General features: G+C 30.6%; 2 protein-coding genes across 6 annotated transcripts in view; one reads left to right on the top strand and one right to left on the bottom strand.

Moving 5' to 3' along the window:
* LOC107444346 (Sulfide quinone oxidoreductase) overlaps positions 1–6887 on the top strand; it is a 33550-nt gene extending 26663 nt beyond the window's left edge. For all 5 annotated transcript variants that reach the window (XM_043053764.2, XM_043053763.2, XM_043053762.2 and 2 more), the window contains exons 9-10: positions 1838–2016; positions 4061–6887. In XM_043053764.2, the coding sequence (XP_042909698.1) occupies positions 1838–2016; positions 4061–4118 (237 nt within the window). In that variant the 3' untranslated portion in view covers positions 4119–6887. The remainder of the gene's footprint in view (positions 1–1837; positions 2017–4060) is intronic.
* A 1518-nt stretch (positions 6888–8405) lies between these two features.
* Positions 8406–18081, bottom strand: LOC107444354 (astacin-like metalloprotease toxin 5). Its single transcript, XM_016058468.4, has 6 exons — positions 17944–18081; positions 15981–16048; positions 14296–14371; positions 13965–14079; positions 11951–12126; positions 8406–8655 (listed from the first exon to the last, which is right to left on the bottom strand). The coding sequence occupies exons 1-6, from the start codon at positions 17981–17983 to the stop codon at positions 8429–8431; spliced, it is 702 nt and encodes a 233-aa protein (XP_015913954.1). The 5' UTR covers positions 17984–18081; the 3' UTR covers positions 8406–8428.
* Between the last annotated feature and the right edge of the window lie 158 nt (positions 18082–18239).

Here is an 18239-nt window from a genome sequence, read left to right as displayed (position 1 = left end):
TTTGTTTTTATTTTTAAGAATTTAATTAAGAAACTTTGCCTTACTTTGTTTTTCGTTCATAATTCGGTCATTATTTAATTTAATTTAATTATTTATATGAAATAATAATAAAAATAGTGTTTAAGAAGCATTTTTTTTCTAAAATTTATTTAGCTCTTTGTTTTAAGCATACAAATAATTTTTTAACGAACTTATTTTTTAAATTTTGTTCCTATGCTGTTAGGTAAATATATTGATAAATTTCACTTTTATTTATTTTTTTATTTTTAAACTAAGAAATCTTTTGTTATTTGCGTGATCATTTTTAGAAAATATAACAAAACTTGTGTTTACTTCTTCATTAAGAATTTGAACATTACGATCGAACTTAATAATTCTGTAATTATTTACGCATAATAGTACAAGCAAATATTGATTTGTTAAAAAAAGTTTCTTTTTTTAAAAAAAAAAAAATTTTTTTAACACTTTGTTTTAAGTGTATAATGAATTTCTTAACAAACTTTTTTTTTAATTTTTTAAATTTTCTTTCAATAATTTCAGCTAGATATCTTTATAAAATTCCCTTTTTATTTTTAAACTGAGAAATCTTTCAGAGAACGAAAATTTTAAGAAATTATTACAAATCTTATGTTTACTTTTTAGTTTAAAATTCGAACATTTTTAATTTTAAACTTCGGCTTTTAGTCAATCTAACTTTTATTTTAATTAAAATATATTTTGAAATTTTAAAATCAGCTTTTGTTTAATAACAATATTTTTTTTCATTAAGGGTGTTTTAGGGGTTAACTTAAATTAAGACTGCTTATACCTTATAAACGATAAAGAAGTGCAAATATTTCATTCTGTATCTACACACATTTTTTCAATAAATATTTTAAGTAAGATTTGTACATCTTAGTCAATTTATTTAATATCTTTCTTTAGCAAAACATATATATTTTCAAATTTATAAATTGATTTAAATCAATATGCGTATGAAGTCTTGATAGAAATCTGACTTTCTGTGCCTTAAAGTAAATGAATCTTTTTTGAAAATTTAAGCGATACATCGCTATATCGCGATGCAAAACTGACGATATATCACGATATATAATTTCTAATATCTCCCAGTCCTAATCATAACTATGATGAAATATGCTATTTTGCAACAATAAGTCAGATGTTGAAAATCAAAATGTCAATTCAGCAAACCATCTCTTTACATTAGTTCCTGGATTATATTTTGGTGGTCTGAGTCAAATTTTATTGGTCACGCTTCAACAGACCACCTTTAATTTCAAATTCTGATTCATAAATTATTATTCATCAGCATATTATGCATTATCCTAAACAAGTATAAAAGCAGGTGATATTGGTATAAAAATGATATTGGTTAGTGATCGCAACGCTCCAATACGGGGAGAAACCGGTTTCATGCCTTTGGCTCTTCTCCTTTCCCTCTCCTCCTCTTTTCAGTCAGTTCAGTGTAATTTGTAACAATGCTAAATATTAATTCGAAGCAAAAAATTGTTTTTTGCTTACCTGTCCCAAATGGACTGATTAAAATTCCTTAGTTATTTCAAGATTCAGGGATAAATTATGCTCAGCAAGCTCTAAGTTTCAGGATCACAGCAAAACTAATTCTGGATTTATAAGAGTGATTTCTATCTTTTATATTATTATAATTCCAAACCAAATTCGAAATTGTTTTCAGTGATTTGTCTGTTTATTTAATTCAATCCATGACATTTTTCGATCCTTAAACTGAAGAATATATCCTTTAGTGTTTCTATGTTTTGAGAACAGTATCTGATAATATATTTGTTATTATTGTGTAAAATACAGAAATCTTTTTCAGTATTCTGGATATACTTCTTGTCCCCTCGTGACTGGATATAATAAGGGAGTGATGGCAGAATTTAATTATGAATTGCAACCTGAAGAAACTCTACCCATTGATCAGGGAAAAGAGCGCTACATCTTTTACTTCATTAAAAAGGAAGTGTTGCCAATTATTTACTGGAACTTCATGTTAAAGTAAGCATTTTCTTTTTTGTTTCAGCCATGTTTATACATTTCCAATTAAGTCATTAATCTTTCAAACTTTTAGCCCAATGAAATAAAACTGATTATATTTGGAACCTAATAGGAAAAAAAATGAGAAGACTGTCGGACTACAAAAGAAAACTTTCAACAAAAAAAAAATGTGCTTATAACTATTTTTTATTAATCAATTCTATCAAAGCGTTAACCTGATCATAGATATCATCTTTTGAAAATAACTTGGGGAATTATATTTATTAATTGATATTTCCTCTATCATATTTTATCTCAATATAACACACAGACATGGAGAGACTTTGTTAAATTTAAAATTTGCATAAGTCCTTGCCTTTATGCTATTTATTCCAAATATATCCCCTTGGAACAAATCGGGGTTTTGCATCGGATGAGTCCCGCAGTGGACTGATCATTAAGACACGGTTCCCAGCAGATCACCGAAGTCAAGCATCACTGGCTACGGTCAGTGTGCGGGTGGGTGACCACTTGGATCAGTCTGCGTAGGGACCGAGGGTGTGCGGTATTGGTCCTTGTTAAACTGTGCTACCGTAAATTGCTCGACTTCGCGCAGGTCGTCGAGCTACCGAAGCGGGGGTGCCATCCCCTCCGCAGAGGATCAAAATTGTGATGGCATGGGGATGTTTCCCAGACCTCCGGGATGTTTCCCAGACCGTCGCCAATAGCCCATTGTGTAGCTCTACTGCGACGTAAATTAACAACAGCATCTATATTAGCTTGGTTAAATGCTGTCATTGGGAAGTTGATTCAGTGGTGATTAGATGGATGTAATGGGTGCCAGTTTGTTTGAGAAGAGCAAACCTGTCATTCAACCTTCTTTGACCTTTGTGTATCTCCCGCGACTGGCTGATGCTTTGCCTATATTCGACACATATGCAAGGGGAATCTCAACACAAATAGTACATAAATTAGTTAAGCATCACTGACATTAATAGTTTAGTGATCCCCACTGTACCAAATAAATATTTTGTCTGTAGAAAGAAAGTTTTGAAAAAACTTCATCAAAACGCTGTGGTCAAACTCTAAGAAAAAAAAATAATTAATTTAAAAATAATTAGTACTCAATTGAAAAAATAAAGGAAATATTAATAAAAATGATATTTTTCTGAAGATGTACTTAAAAGGTCCAAAACAATCCATGCTGCTGTTAAACAAAGGAAAATAATTTTTTCAGTATTTTTGCCGTATTTAGTAATTTTTCAGGTCTAAAAGTTTCCATTTTATTAAAAGGAAGGAAAAACAGCTGCACAAAGTGAACTGAATCGTCAACTCATTGTCAGTCACTAGCTAATATGCAAGCCAATCAATTTATTTGAAATTCTATTTTAAATTCCAAGTATTATTTATTCTTTGTATTCTTAATGTTTTAATATTTCACTTTAATCATAACTAATTTCTTAAGTTATAACTTTCATTCATTTATTCCTTCTTGGATTTTCTTCTAAATCTGGATCTCATTGAAAACAAAGAACCTATATTTATTGGGGAGAAGCTCTGTTTCACTTAAAGCTACTTTTTATTAGAATTTATTCCCTCCTAATTAAAACTTAATTATTTGCAGGTATTTATTTATTTAATGCCATCCAAATAAATTAAGTCTTTTGTTTATATAAATTCAGAAGAAATTATTTTTACATTAAAAATCTATATATTGAACAGAAATTTTTTATGTGAGATTATAACAGTATGAAATATACTTATTATTTTATACTTATTATATTAGAAATAAAAAAATAAAGGGAAATGTGTGATATTAAAACATAAGAAGATAAATTCTAGTTTTTGCATAGTTCATTTCCCACCTTAAGCTTGTCTGCAAATTAAGTGTATTTCATGGTGTCTCAATCATTTAAGGTCCTAAATTCTGTCTCATTATATATTTCTATTGATTTTTCAGTTAGTGATTCATTGCATAATTTTATTGATACTTAAAATAATAACTCGTTAGTGTAAATTACTTAATAAAGTAAAGAAGATTCTTCTAATTGTGTGTCTCTTGCAGGGGTTTGTGGTCTGGCCCCAGCACCTTGAGAAAAATATTACACCTTGGTCTGACCTAGTAACTCCTCTTGTTGTGATAACAGAACTTATTTTTCTAACTCTTGAAAGAAAGAACAACTTATTTTCACTTGTTAAAATGTAGCATATTTTATTTTGATTTGTTTACTCTTGTTACGAAAATTCTATTATATTTGTCTATGTTTATCTTTATTTTATTCATAATATAAATCATGAATGAATATTAATGAATGAGCATCGGTACGAAGCAAAATTGCTGTTTTCAATTTGGTGTTTTTTTTCCGGATCTTTGTAGTTCTGATGAAGCTCTGAAAATTTTTATGCTTAAGACATATGTTTTCAAAGGAACATGTGAGTACTTAGGGGCCTACCTATCAATACCGACCCCCAAAAGTAATTTCTATCTCAATAAAATTAACTTCATGCCAAGAGAAGTTACCCAAATGTGCAACCCTAAAGGAGATAGACAGCTTCTCCCTTTCTTATTAAAATGGAAAATACTCCTAATGCAAATCAACTATATAGTATAAATGAACTAGGATTTTTTCAAGTTAAATTTGAAGAATTTAAACCTAACTCTGTCATCTACCAATGCCATTGCTGCCAACTTTGGAGGCTTTCTAGCTCTAATTGCCAGATACCTCCCAAAAACGTTAAATGCAGTGGGGACCACCTTACTGCTAATTGTCTTTTTTCAAGCAGAGTTAATGAACCTAAGTGGGATTAAGCACCCATTACTACCGTAGCTGCACTAACTTCCCTAAACCCTCAATAAATAGAACTAAATCTAACCAGTTTTACCAATCAAATTTCAATACCCTTCATTTCAAAAACTATCAAAATCTTGGTTACCCCCAAAGGAATGACTATCATCAATCTCATACACATCGAACTGACATAATAACCCTTACAAACTCCCCTATCACCCCAGTTATACACCTGTTACAGCCTGTATTTACCAAACTCAACCTCCCTTCCCCAACAACAATTCTCTGTCAGCGACCTCCCTCCTTTTCTTTGAAATTGATTTTAACGCCCATCATACCGCCTGAAACTGTAACAGAGCCAACACTTTCAGGACTTACACTCCAGAACCGTATCAACAATTTAAATATTAGACTAAGCACACCAGCACGCCGTCAAGGCCATATCAAATCTACTTACTCTTTCCTCAATTTCTTTCTTATTAAAAATTTCCTATATGACTGCAAGGCCTCTTCAATACAAGAAATGACTAGTGATCATAACCCTGTTTTTGCCACTTTTAATCCTCTGATCAAAGGTAGCAACTTAACACACTCCCTTGTCCCCAACTGTGATTACTATAAACAAACTCTTAATCAAACCACTCGCCCTCTTTTAATTATTCCCCCCCCCCAAAACTCATTAGATAAATCAATTATCAACCTTACCAACTATGTTCATAATACCTTCAAAGAAACATCCTCTGAAGTTAAAATTAACAATAAATCCTCGTTCCTTAACAGAGATATTAAAGATAAGATTAAACATAGGAATTTCCTCTGACATATGTGGCAAAAGTCTGGTAAACTTTGTGACAAATTTGCATACCTTAACTTCGATAAAACACTAAAATCTGAGATTAGAAATCAACACTGGGAAAACCATAACAATTTCCTTAATGTAGATGGTTGCTCTCTCTGAAAGGCTATTTTCATTAAAAACTACTCCTCGTTATCCCGTCCCCTTAACAAGCCTCAATGTGACGATCTTGCTTTTTCCGATAGGGAAAAAGCCGAAACCATAGGAGATGTATTTGAAAAACAACTCTTCCCAAATCACATAAACCCATTTTTACGTTTTTGGATTAAATGAATATCAGACACATGATATTCACAAAATATGCACGAGCATCAAGCGATCTATTATGTCATTACCACACATAATTCATTTTCACTGTGTTACAACGTAATTCCTGATAATAATTACACACATTATTCTTTATATAGTCAAATTTTTTAATCAAAGTGTGTGTCTTTAAACTTTTTTAAAGAGAGTGAAGCTTTCACAAGCAAATACTGAGAAGCAAATAATTTTACTGAAAATTACAGGTTTCTTGTTAAATGGGCTAAAAAATTACTCTAATTTAACCCTGCATTTTGTTGAATCAGAATTATTGCTAAGATCCACTTTAAACTTTAGTTATGTTTATATTTTGAATGTGCCGATACTGTATCTGAGAGAAAGTGTGTGTTAATGTATGCAATTTTTTTATTTTACCACAAATATTATTGAATATGCAATAAATATATTTTTCTGATAGTATTTAATAAATGTTTGTGGGAGAACAAAGTCATTGTTAATTTGTGCAATTTTCAACAAATATTTTTGAGTATACAATATATATATATTTCTGATAATGTTTGATGAATATATGTTGCTAAAATGGCAAAGCCTGTGTTAATATATGCTTTTTTTTAAAATTTTGTATCAAACATTATTGAATATACAATAAATATATTTTTCTGATAATATTTAATAAATGTTTGTGGGAGATCAAAGTCATTGTTAATCTGTGCAATTTTGCAACAAATATTTTTGAGTATACAATATATATATATTTCTGATAATGTTTGATGAATATATGTTGCTAAAATGGCAAAGCCTGTGTTAATATATGCATTTTTTTTAAATTTTGTATCAAACATTATTGAATATACAGTAACTTTATTTTGTTGTTAATGTTTGATAAATGCTTCTGAGAGAACAAAGCAATTGTTAATCTATGCAATTTCTTTTATTTTACAACATATGTTGTTGAATATACAATAAATATATTTTTCTGATAATGTGTATTAATGTTTCTGAGAGGAAAAACAGTGCTTATTTTAAATCAACAAGAAGGGCTTGTTTTGTTGAAATTTTTAAATATATATATTTCATTTAAATTATCTTACTGCACAATAATCAATTTTGATTCAATCAAATGTTACTGTTGTACGCAGTGTTCTTTCATTTATATGGTGACAAAAATTTTGAAAGTAATGCATTTAAGGGTTTTACGAATCAAGTGATCACAGCTTATGTTCCCATTTTTCTCGCACCTTAAAGGTTCCCAAAATTAGCCTTAAGTTTTCTTTGTTGTTCATTCGTCTTTGCCTAAGAATTTCATTGCATTTCAGTAATAATGACACCTATTCAAACTCCAGGTTTTGCTTTGTGTAAATAAATCACAGTATATGATCCCTAATCTTTTTCTATAACTGAATAATCTATGGATGAAAAATGCTATGGACAGCTTTCCACGAAATTATTTTGAGAATGTGTAGGATACCATTTATTTTATTCAATTCAATAGTTAAAAGGAGTTGGCCAGGTGGCGGAGCAGTGACTGTGAAGCCAATGGTTGTGGGTTCGAATCCCGCTCAGGGCATTGATGTTTCTCTCTCTCTCTGTTGTTCTCTATTGTGTGATTCTGGCCTCTATAAACTGGTATCTGTAGCGTGGGTAATGTTGCTCGCCTCCGTGACTTAGGTTCATAGGTGCCCAAAGGGAACGTTAAATGAGCAGCACTTCCGGCATCTTCAGTGATGAGAAACGAAAGTTCAGTGCCTGCCGTAAAAAAAAAAAGATATTTAAAACGAAAAACAATTAGCCGCATTTAATTAATTTGGAAAACCTCCTCATAGCTTATATTAAATAGTTTTTACGAAAGGAAATACTTGCACTAGCAATAATGCATATGTGCCTAAATAAGATCTTTCAAATTTATTTGTATATCTTAATTTTTTTTCCTTTTTAGTTTATATCTTGAAAAAACATATACTTTGAAGAATTTTCTAAGAACATACCAATGATATTCTTTTCATTGAGTCAAATTAGTAAAAAATGGCATGAAAAAATGTAAGGTATACAATTTTTGCATCATTTTAAGGAATGTAATGTTTTGAGGGGCAGAATGCAAAATCTATATATAATTCTGAATATATAAACAACGAGAATTTAGAGAGCAAATACTCATAAAATTGAAAATGCGGCTGGTTGTTTCGTAATCACTGCCGACCAGCCTGTGTAAGGGTCAGGGAACTGGCCTTACATCAAAGGTTCTGGGTTTGAATCCCAGGCAAGGCATAGATATTCTTTCCTTCTCTGTGCTATTTGTCCTTACTGTGGGAATAACGTTGGCCCCCCTTATAGGGTGCCCCTGAAATTCTGGCCAATAAATCTGCCCTTCAGATGCCTGTATGACGAAAGGTCATTCTCCAGGTGGGCATTGTCAAATTTTTTTTTTGCAATCATCACTTTAACAGAAGAACACTTACGGATTGCGATTTATGAAACTTTCAAATGTTAAAAAAAAGCATGAATACATTAAAAATAAACTTTATTTTTATGTACATTCATACAGTTTGTTTATACGAAATGCGTCACTGGGACTGAGATTTCCTTTGTCATAAGGCTCTATTAATTTGACACCCTTCTTCTTGGCTTTCATGGTAATTTCATATCCATTTGCAGAAAAAGCACTTTCCCCATATAGCATTATAGAGTTGTAATCAAATTTGTTGAAGATCTTTTCTTGACTTGGTTGGAATTTTTCAAACTGGTCCTCCGCACCTAAGTTTAAATTACAACATATATGATATAATTTGTATTACAAATCATAATAAAATACTGTTTTAACGGAGTTAAGAGCGAATTTTCAAAACCGTATTTCACTGTTTCAAGTTGTATGAAAAGTTTAAATTTGTTGCGTAGACGCGCTAAGTTCACTTATGATCATCAGATCCGTGTTGGCTCAGGGGATAGAGCGTTCGCCTTTCGATAGGGTTCGAATCTTAGCGATGGCTGGTCGATACGAATACCACATTCGGCTCGTACCAACCACAGTGCTGACGTAAAACATCCTTAGTGCTAGACGAATCATGGGTAAGAGTTTCCTTGCCATCAGGATAATCGTGGGAATTTTTCGTGCTTTTCTTCTCCAAGTAACACGAATGGGGGTTAGTTCCATCAAAAAGTCCTCCACGAAAGCAAAGTTCTTCCAATACTTGATACAGGATTCCCCTTGACTTCTGGATTGGGTTCAAAATTACAAGGTTACGGAGTTGAACATTAGTAGTCGTAAATCCAAAAAATTGGGTCGGCTGTTCAACGACGGTAATATATCAGATCAGTGCCGTTCCTGGGGTGGCGAACGCCTGCGTGCAAGAATAATTTTGTGCGCCCCTATATACTATGCTTAAATTTTGATGATAAGGTCAATTTTCATAATCATTTTTAGTTTGAGGTTTAAACTGAATAGTTTCCTTATAGACTAAAGTCACTTTAGTGTAAGTGTTTGATTATGAAAATGGGCGTAATAAAATAAAACAACGAAAAAATATGACAAAAAATTTATTTTCGACATCAAATAAAATAGACGATTAACGTACAATATAGGTCATAAATAAAACACGTCCATTCGGAAATTAACAAAAAATCTAAATCTAGAAGCAAAGTGTAGAAGTTACTTCTTATATTAGTTTATTGTTTCTTCCTGAAATCAAAGTTTACAGCTTTGCTATAATTTTATTTTTAATAATTTGCTATAATTTGATTTTTTTCGAATAGTTGAATTTGGCGCCCCTTAAAATAGGCGCCTGCGTGCGGGGCATTCGCTGCATACCCGCCAGGAACGGCACTGTATCAGATTGAAGACGCTCATGGAGTGCAGATTATTTTCTAACTCTTCTAACTTCACGGATATCTATGAATTCCTCATTGTACTTTTGGAACATTAACCTTAACTAAATTTACTTAAAAAAAAAAGAAAAAGAAACAAAATTATTAAACTATTACAGTACCGTAAAAAATTTATCTCATAAACATTCAAAAAGAAATTGGAATTCCTGGATATTTGCTTAGTTAAACATATCTAAATTGTAAAATGTCAACAACTCTATCTATTTTATTCATTCTTACCACTTTGTAAAATTATGCCAAAATTATATTTAGAAGTTTGTAAATATTTTTGCTTTCAATAAATTCTTGCTGACTGGGCTCGTTCCTAGGCTGGAGTGGAGCCGGACCAGTAGCCAAGCTTTGGGCTATATGGTAAAGGGTCCATAATGACCTAGGTACATGTCCAAAGCTTGGAGAAAAGAAAAAAAAAAAAGTGCAGATAGGAGTCTGAAAATTGTTAAAGAAAATTTGTTTCAATTATAGACTGGAATAAATTTTTCAGAAAGTAATATGTTCCTGATAGATACGCGACAGGGAAAGGCTGGTTTATTTTTGAAGCCAGTACATTTTGCGCCTTTTCAAAAAAAAAAAAAAAAAAAANAAAAAAAAAAAAAAAAAAAAAAAAAAAAAAAAAAAAAAAAAAAAAAAAAAAAAAAAAACTACTTGTGATAGTGCTTTGAAATTTTTAGGGTACATATGAGATTATATCAGTTGTATGCTGTGATAATGTTTTAAAATTACCAGGAATACTTTTTGAGTTATGAAAGAGTTTTCCTCCAAAATGATGAAGCTTTTTAAAAAACTAAAAGTTCTCAATTCATAATTTAACAAAAAAAATTCTGCCAAAGATGCATATTAACAGTCATTACTTTTAAAACATATATATGTAAATATTCTGTGAAAAAAACTGAAGCGATATCTTGCTTCAATGCTGAAAAAAAGATACATCGAAAAAGGCAAGTTTTAGTATTGTTTTTATATGCCCTACTGACTTCTCTTAAAGCTGAGCTAAAATTCTCCAAATGCCCCTTTGCCAAGCGTTTTAGAGTTTAACACATTTTTTTTTTTATAAAAAAAATTCATTTTTTTTAATGCATTTATGAACTTTTTCAAACATTATATTTAGTGTTTATGTGATGAGTTAGTAAATTTAGTCACAGCGGAGGCTTGTGAAGAATGAAGCTAGTGCTAAGCTCACCCGTATTTTCTAGAACGATTTATAAATGATTAGTATGAATTGCCTGTGACACGTTCTACCACTATGCTTGTAATAGAAACGAGGCTGCTTTAAACCCCAACATGACCGAGGCAGATTAGGAAAGTGCTTAGGTAGATAAACGATTCGGCTTTTGGCTTGGTTTGATTGTTAAGTCAAATTCAGAGCCATATTAATGGGACTTTGGCCATGGGCAGTGATTTATGAACGATGCGAAGACAGTATCGACGAACACAACGACGATTTTGTTCGAAGGGCATCACCCCGCTTCAAAGTGTTTATAACAAACTACTGATTAACTGAACATTTATCAATTTTTTCTATTGTTACTGTTACCATGCATAAGCATGGGCATTTTCTTTTAATAACTTACACCTTACGGATAATTAAACTCTGTACCTCCAATATACTTATAATTTACTTTACGTAATTTTAATTATGTTCTCCACCAACCTTTTGAATCGAACTGATATTTATTCTTCAATAACATGAAAAAAAAACAATTTTCACTATGTACCAAGATGAATTATTACGAAAATGTTTCATAATATTGTTTTTATGATGTTGTTGTTGTCCAAGGCCAATAAGGCACTGGGGGTGCGATTGATTTTGCATTCCAGTGGCGCCATCTATGACCAAGAATTCGACTTCTGACACACCCGTACGTCACACCTGTTTATAGGGAGAACCTATTCATATATCCATTCATTCATTCACAGATCGTCATTTTGATATACCTCCAGTGGTATAATTTGCTTTAGGAACATGAAGAACTTTGTTACCCGACTGATTAACGTGCACCACTCACCATTTACTACACAGGGAGTCTTCAGCCGGCTTAATTCGAACTCCCGTTCTCACGATCGTGAGTCTAGTACCCTACCAACCAGGCTATCCCAGTCTGTTTTTAGGTTAAAATTGGTAAATTTGATTTTTTACAAAAGATTAAATTTTATCAGTTAGAGTACTTACCCGGTGCAATGTTCTCCCAGAATATGGTTATATATTCGTCTCTATCTGATCTGTTTTGCTCATGTGCAAAACCGATAGCATGGTTTAATTCATGGACAATGGTACCTATTGGATCACAACCTCTTCCTAAAGATACAGGCTGCATGCCACCAGTTTTGCCCCAATAAGAATAGCACCTGTGTTATTGAAGAACTTATTGGAAGAGATGTATTAAGATACACTTTTTAGAAAACTAAAATAATTAATCTAAGCTTGTTGTTAATCATATACATAATTTAAATATAATATAAATATATAAATGTAATTTTTATAGTTAAGAATCAATGTAGTATCATAAAATAACACAACCATTTAATGATACCGTACTGTAAAAATATTGGGATCAACTTACGGTAAAAAATACTGGCTCTCTAGGTGCATCATCCGTAACTCTTTTTTACTGAAAATCCATTTTTATCTTAAAATTTTATATCGTAATTTGTAAACTAATATATAATTAATCACAGTGATTCAGTGCTATTGCAGTTAATATTACTGTAAAAATTACGGCATGTTTTTTGTTCCGTAAAATTTTACTGTAAAAAGCACCGTTACTCTGAGTGCCGGTATTTTTTACCGTAATTAGATTCGGAATTTTTACAGTGTATGATACGGTATCATAAAATAGGTATGTCGTTTTATGATATAAAAAATTATATTTATATTGCATTTAAATTAAGTATATAATAAAAATTATATTACATTATGTATAGTTCAAACACATAATTTCTGGTATGTGTTGATTTTTATATGAAGTATGTGTATGCTTTAAAAATTCAAGTGTGCACATATTTTAAAGCAGTTTACAAAAAAACATTAGCTAGTGACAGTCTATTTTTTTTAAAATCATGATTATTATTTATGTTACGGTTAACGTAATAATTACGGTTATTATTAACACTAACCGGTCAATATTCATAATAATTTCTTTTGGTCAAAGTGAGAAATATTACAAGTTATTCACTTAAACCGGTTATTATAAGTAATAACCAATGAAGTTTGATCAATGTGATTAAACTGTTTATATATCTTTGGGACACGGGTGTGCCTCTTTGTATATGTGTTACGGTTCAAGTGATAAATCCGGTTATTATTAATACTAACCGGTCAAAATTAACTATAACCGCTTCTTTTGGTCAAAGGGAGAAGTAAAATGGGGAGATTTCTTTCCGTATTGTGATCTGTGGCAGAATAATCTCCAAGTCTTGGCAACTTCCGGGCAGCGGCCAGCGAGGAACGAAAAAAAATTTCCCATAAAGGGACCCATTCGAAGGGTATAACTCGTAGACAACTCTACAACAAACATCTACCGTTATTTTAAAAAATGTTTTTAGTTTGAAATTAATTTTGCGCTTTGGCGATTGTATTTGGCGTGGCAGATCACGATACGGAAGTATCACCAATAAAAAAGCGAGGGAATAACATTGAGCAAACTTATAGCCTATTATTAATAATAACCGGTTAGTGTGATAAATTCGCTTAAATTATTCACTTGAACCGGCTTATTTGGTTATTATTATTATTATCGACTGGTTAGTATTAATAATAACCGACTATATTCACATTGATCAGAACATATATAATTATAAGAATATTTTTTCATTATTGTTAGAGTTCCACGTTTTCCTTACTTTAAAATTTTATACGCACTTACAAGGCGAAAAACTTTATTTAGAGGTAATGTTAGACGAAAAAGAGATAAATTTTTTCCATAAATAAGAATCAATGTAAAGATATGTAAGATGAGTCAGATAGCTGTAACAAGGCAATTAAGTAACGAAGACATTATTACAGCTTCTTATTATTTCATATCAATTGGTTAATCTTAAAATCGAATTCTTCATAGCTTTGTGAAAAGAAACTTCTGTTATTCCTATTTTTTTATATTTTTTTTTCATAACATTTCAAAATAATAACTTATTTGAATTAGAGCCAGAATGAAGAATCGCTAAATCTTTATAATTTTTATGCTTACCCGTCCCCTTTAAAAATATTAATATAATCAACTTCATCTTTCCTCTTCACAAATGTTATACAGGTTCGACTGGAAATATGTTTCATGGCTTTTTCTATGTTGGCTTCCAATTTCCCTATGAAAGAATATAATGAGGATACATTAAAATTGTGCACAAATGGATTTTTTTTTATCTGTCCTGAATACATGAATAAAAAATTATATAAATATGATGGTATGTAACTAATGAAACTAATGAATACCTCTGAGATATTTTAAAATATTCTTAATTAATTATTATTAAGAAGATTTAATTGAATTAAATGAAGAAACTAATTGAAGGTTCTCTTACATAATGCACTGTCGATTTTGTAAGGAATTTTTCCACCAGGCCATCTCATAGATTCTATCGGAATCCCATTGCGATCCTGAAAAATACGAATAAATAACTGATAAAAGAAGTTAATAAATCGTTTGGTATTTTTCTTAATCGAATTTTTTGTCTGTAGATATTGTAAGGAATTTTTCCACCAAGCCATTTTATAAATTCTATAGGAATCCCATTACTATTCTGAAAAATATGATTAAATTACTCATAAGAAATTATTAAATCGTTTGGTATTTCTTATAGAATAAAATATACCCCTTCTAACTTAAAACGATATTAAATCTTCCTAATAATGAAATCGATACATTTTGTTATTCCTTTCTGACTAATGATTTTTTACCCCCAAAATATGGGGTAGTCGTGATATGGGAAACATGGTCCCAAGAGTTTGGTCAGAAGACTCCAAAGTAAGGACCCCTTAATATTAATTTTACTTTTTGTGTTATTCACTATATATAGATGACTTTTTAAGCGAATTGAAAATTGTTTGTACACACTTATAAAATTCGTTTATCCAAAGATAATTCCATGCAAAAAACAACAACTTTGAGTTAATATTTATTATTTATTACTATGGTCGAAAAAGTTTTGAATTGTAAGGTTTAAAATTTTTTTTAACGAATGTAATGTTTTGGGATGTAATACAAAATTTGAGCGAAATCGGTCGAATAGTTCCAGAGAAATTAAATTTCAAGAAAGCCAGATACTTAAAATTTGGTTTCTCTGGAGTTATTCTGCCGACTTTGCTCAAATTTTGTATTTTGCCATGTAAAATTATATTCATTAAAATGATGTAAAAAATAGTGTATCTCATAATGCAAATTTCTTTTCGACTATTATTAAATAAAATAATAAAAAATAATAAATATTTGATAAAACTTCTTTTTTGCATGACATTATCTTTGGATAAACGAGTTTTATAATTGTGTGCAAGACTTTTTCAGTTCTATTGAAAAGTTCTTGAGATATAGAGAGATACGCAAAAAGTAAAATTAACACTAAAGAGGTCCGAACTTTGAAGCGCTTTTCTGCCCAATTATTGGGTCTATACTATGGTCTTAAGAATTGTATCTATTGGTGGTAGACGCCTCCTTCCTGCCATAGTTTTCAGAAAAAAATTCTTTTGATGGCATAATTAAATGCAGATCCCTGAAATAAAAAAAAACTGATATATTCAGAACTGTAGCTATCTTGAGAAATAAAATAATGTTAAAAAAATTATATAAAAATTCCAAAATAGTAATTGTTCGAAAAAAAAACAAACAAACAATCAAATGGATACATAAAAGTGACGTCATTGTAGGCATTTGTCGATTCAGAAACCAATTAGACTCGATACACACGTAACGTCGCTTACAGGTATCCAATTAAATCTGATTTAAATCACATGGTTAGGCATAATCAATTGATTTCATCTTTAGTTGCAAGCTCCAAACTGAATAGAATATTTCATTTAAAAAAATGTGCTTTTAATTATTTTTTATTAATCAATTCTATCAAAGCTTTGACTTGATCCTAGGTATCATCTTTTGAAAATAACTTGGGGAATTATATTTGCCAATTGATATTTCCTCTATCATATTTTACCTCAATATAACACACAGTCTTTTAGAGACTTTGTTAAATTTAAAATTTGTATAAATCCTTACCTTTATGCTATCTATTCCAAGTATATCCCCTTGGAACAAATCGGGGTTTTGCATCGGATGACCCGCCCCTGAAATATATTGAAATATATAGATTCTAGAATAATGTAATTGAAATATATATTATTCTAGTATAATGTTCTAGTATAATAGTATATATATAACATAATAATATATAAAATAAATAGAAATATACATATTCTGTTGTTTTATTTCATAACCGACGTTGAACAGTCGACCCCATTTTGAGCTTACAACTACCAGTGTTCAACTCCGTAACCTTGTAATTTTGAACCTAATACAGAAGACAAGGGAACTCCTGGATCAAGTATTGGGAGAAATTCGCCTTCGCGGAGTACGTTTTGGTGGAACAAACCCTCGTTTGCGTTACATGGAGAGGAAAACCACGAACACCTTCCATGGTTAGCCTAACGACAAGGAAACTCTAACCCATGATGCTTTACCACTGAGGATATTTTGCGTCAGCATTGAGGTCAGTGTAAGTCGGGTGCGGAATTCGTATCGACCAGCCATCGCTGGGATTCAAATCCGGGTCACCTCAATAGGGGGCGAACTTTCTATCCCCTTAGCTAACATGGCGTCCAATTCTGTTGTTTAATTAAAATGCAAATAATGTTAATGTTATGCACGCATCTAATTGATATTTATCTGATTAAAAGACTTTTTAACTTATGAACTTAAGGGATAAATTTGCTTCGACCTGTGTCTTGTCGCGGAGGAATATTTCCTATTGTGTTCCGTGCATTTGGAAAACAATTATCATGGGAAGGTTTCATTAAAGAAGACAATTTTCAAGGAAAATTTGAAACTATTAAACAAGTTTTAGATTATTCCGATTTATTAGTTTTGCTTTTTCATAGGTCTCTTTTCTTGTCTCGCCATCTTTGATTTCAGATTAAAATTTTCATTTTCGTTTTCTAAATTTTTTTTTCTTTGTTCTTAACAAGCTTTTGATGAAAGAGTACTATTTGGTAGCTTTACACCTTTCAAAAAAGGTGCAAAAATATTGCGAATAGCTATCTATTCCGAATGGAATTTTATTTAACGATATATATAAATAAAAATGCGTTACATTTATTAAAATTTAAAGCAATAAAATTTTGATTACTTATTCTATACCGTAATGGTCTTTTCTAAATTTGCAACGGAGTATAGCTCTCTCAGTGCCCTCTCAGTTTCGTGGTTTTACCAGTTTATTAATGACATTTGCCATAAATAAATGCACTACTGCAATGATTCTTAAAACAGTGCTAGATGAATCAGTTGGATAAGTGCAGCAGAGACAGAAATGTTATAAACTGAAATCGTCTGTGTGAGGCGATTCAATGCAATTGGAATAATATTGGATCCAAAATTTGGTGAAAGCTAACCAATTAAAGGTGATTGTACAAAAAGGGGTTTACTTTAATGAGAGGAAACTAACTGTAAGATAAAATTCTGTTGTTTATTCTATACTTTGCAATAAAATATTATTCCATTCTATTTTATTTATTCTATTCTATTTTATATTGTTATTATTCTATTCTATTTTATTTATTCTATTCTGTTTTATATTTTTATTATTCTATTCTATTTTATATTTCTATTATTCTATTCTATTTTATATTTCTATTATTCTATTCTATAAATTTATTCTATTTTGTGTTGAAACAACTGCTTTCTGACAGAAATCTTAAAACACCATGACAAATATATCAATATAGTATTTGTAATTGTGTCTTATGATTACGTGATTACTATTTGTCGTAATCACCCGTTTGCTTATAAATTCACGCAATTGCGATTACAATATTAATAAGATATTATAATAAAATTTGATCGCGATTACACTATTTGATTACTGTTAGCTATAATCAATAATCGATAATGTTTTAATTGATGCTTAATTGTCATTGTGAAAAAAGAGTTTACTTAATATTTTTAATAACGTTGAGTTTATACTTACATGCTGCGCTGATAAATACGAAAAGGAGATATATGTTCATAACTGTTGAAGGTTATCATCTGTTTTTCGAATCTCACCACCGGTAGCTTTGACTAGAAGAAGAAACTATTTTGTTATCGTGAGACTAAGAACAGAAGGTTTCTGTTAAGATTTTGTTTGCGTTGACAAAAAATAAATCTTCAGTAGCACAAATTAAGTAAAAGAATTTAATATATATATATATATACATATATATATATATATATATATATATGGTTATATATACATGAGAATCTCATAAAGCATATTTTCCCCAT

This window comes from Parasteatoda tepidariorum, chromosome 3 (genome assembly GCF_043381705.1).
Source record: "Parasteatoda tepidariorum isolate YZ-2023 chromosome 3, CAS_Ptep_4.0, whole genome shotgun sequence".
Lineage (NCBI taxonomy): Eukaryota > Metazoa > Arthropoda > Arachnida > Araneae > Theridiidae > Parasteatoda > Parasteatoda tepidariorum.
The sequence above is the reverse complement of the archived record's forward strand: the minus strand, read 5'-3'. Positions and strand labels throughout refer to the sequence as shown.

Coding starts and splice junctions, on each gene's coding strand:
- LOC107444354 (XM_016058468.4), bottom strand. CDS start 17,983: ATGAACATATATCTCCTTTTCGTATTTATCAGCGCAGCAT. Junction 14,080..14,295: donor CAAAATCGACAGTGCATTAT/GTAAGAGAACCT, acceptor ATTCTTTCATAG/GGAAATTGGAAGCCAACATA. Junction 12,127..13,964: donor AATATTTTTAAAGGGGACGG/GTAAGCATAAAA, acceptor TCAATAACACAG/GTGCTATTCTTATTGGGGCA.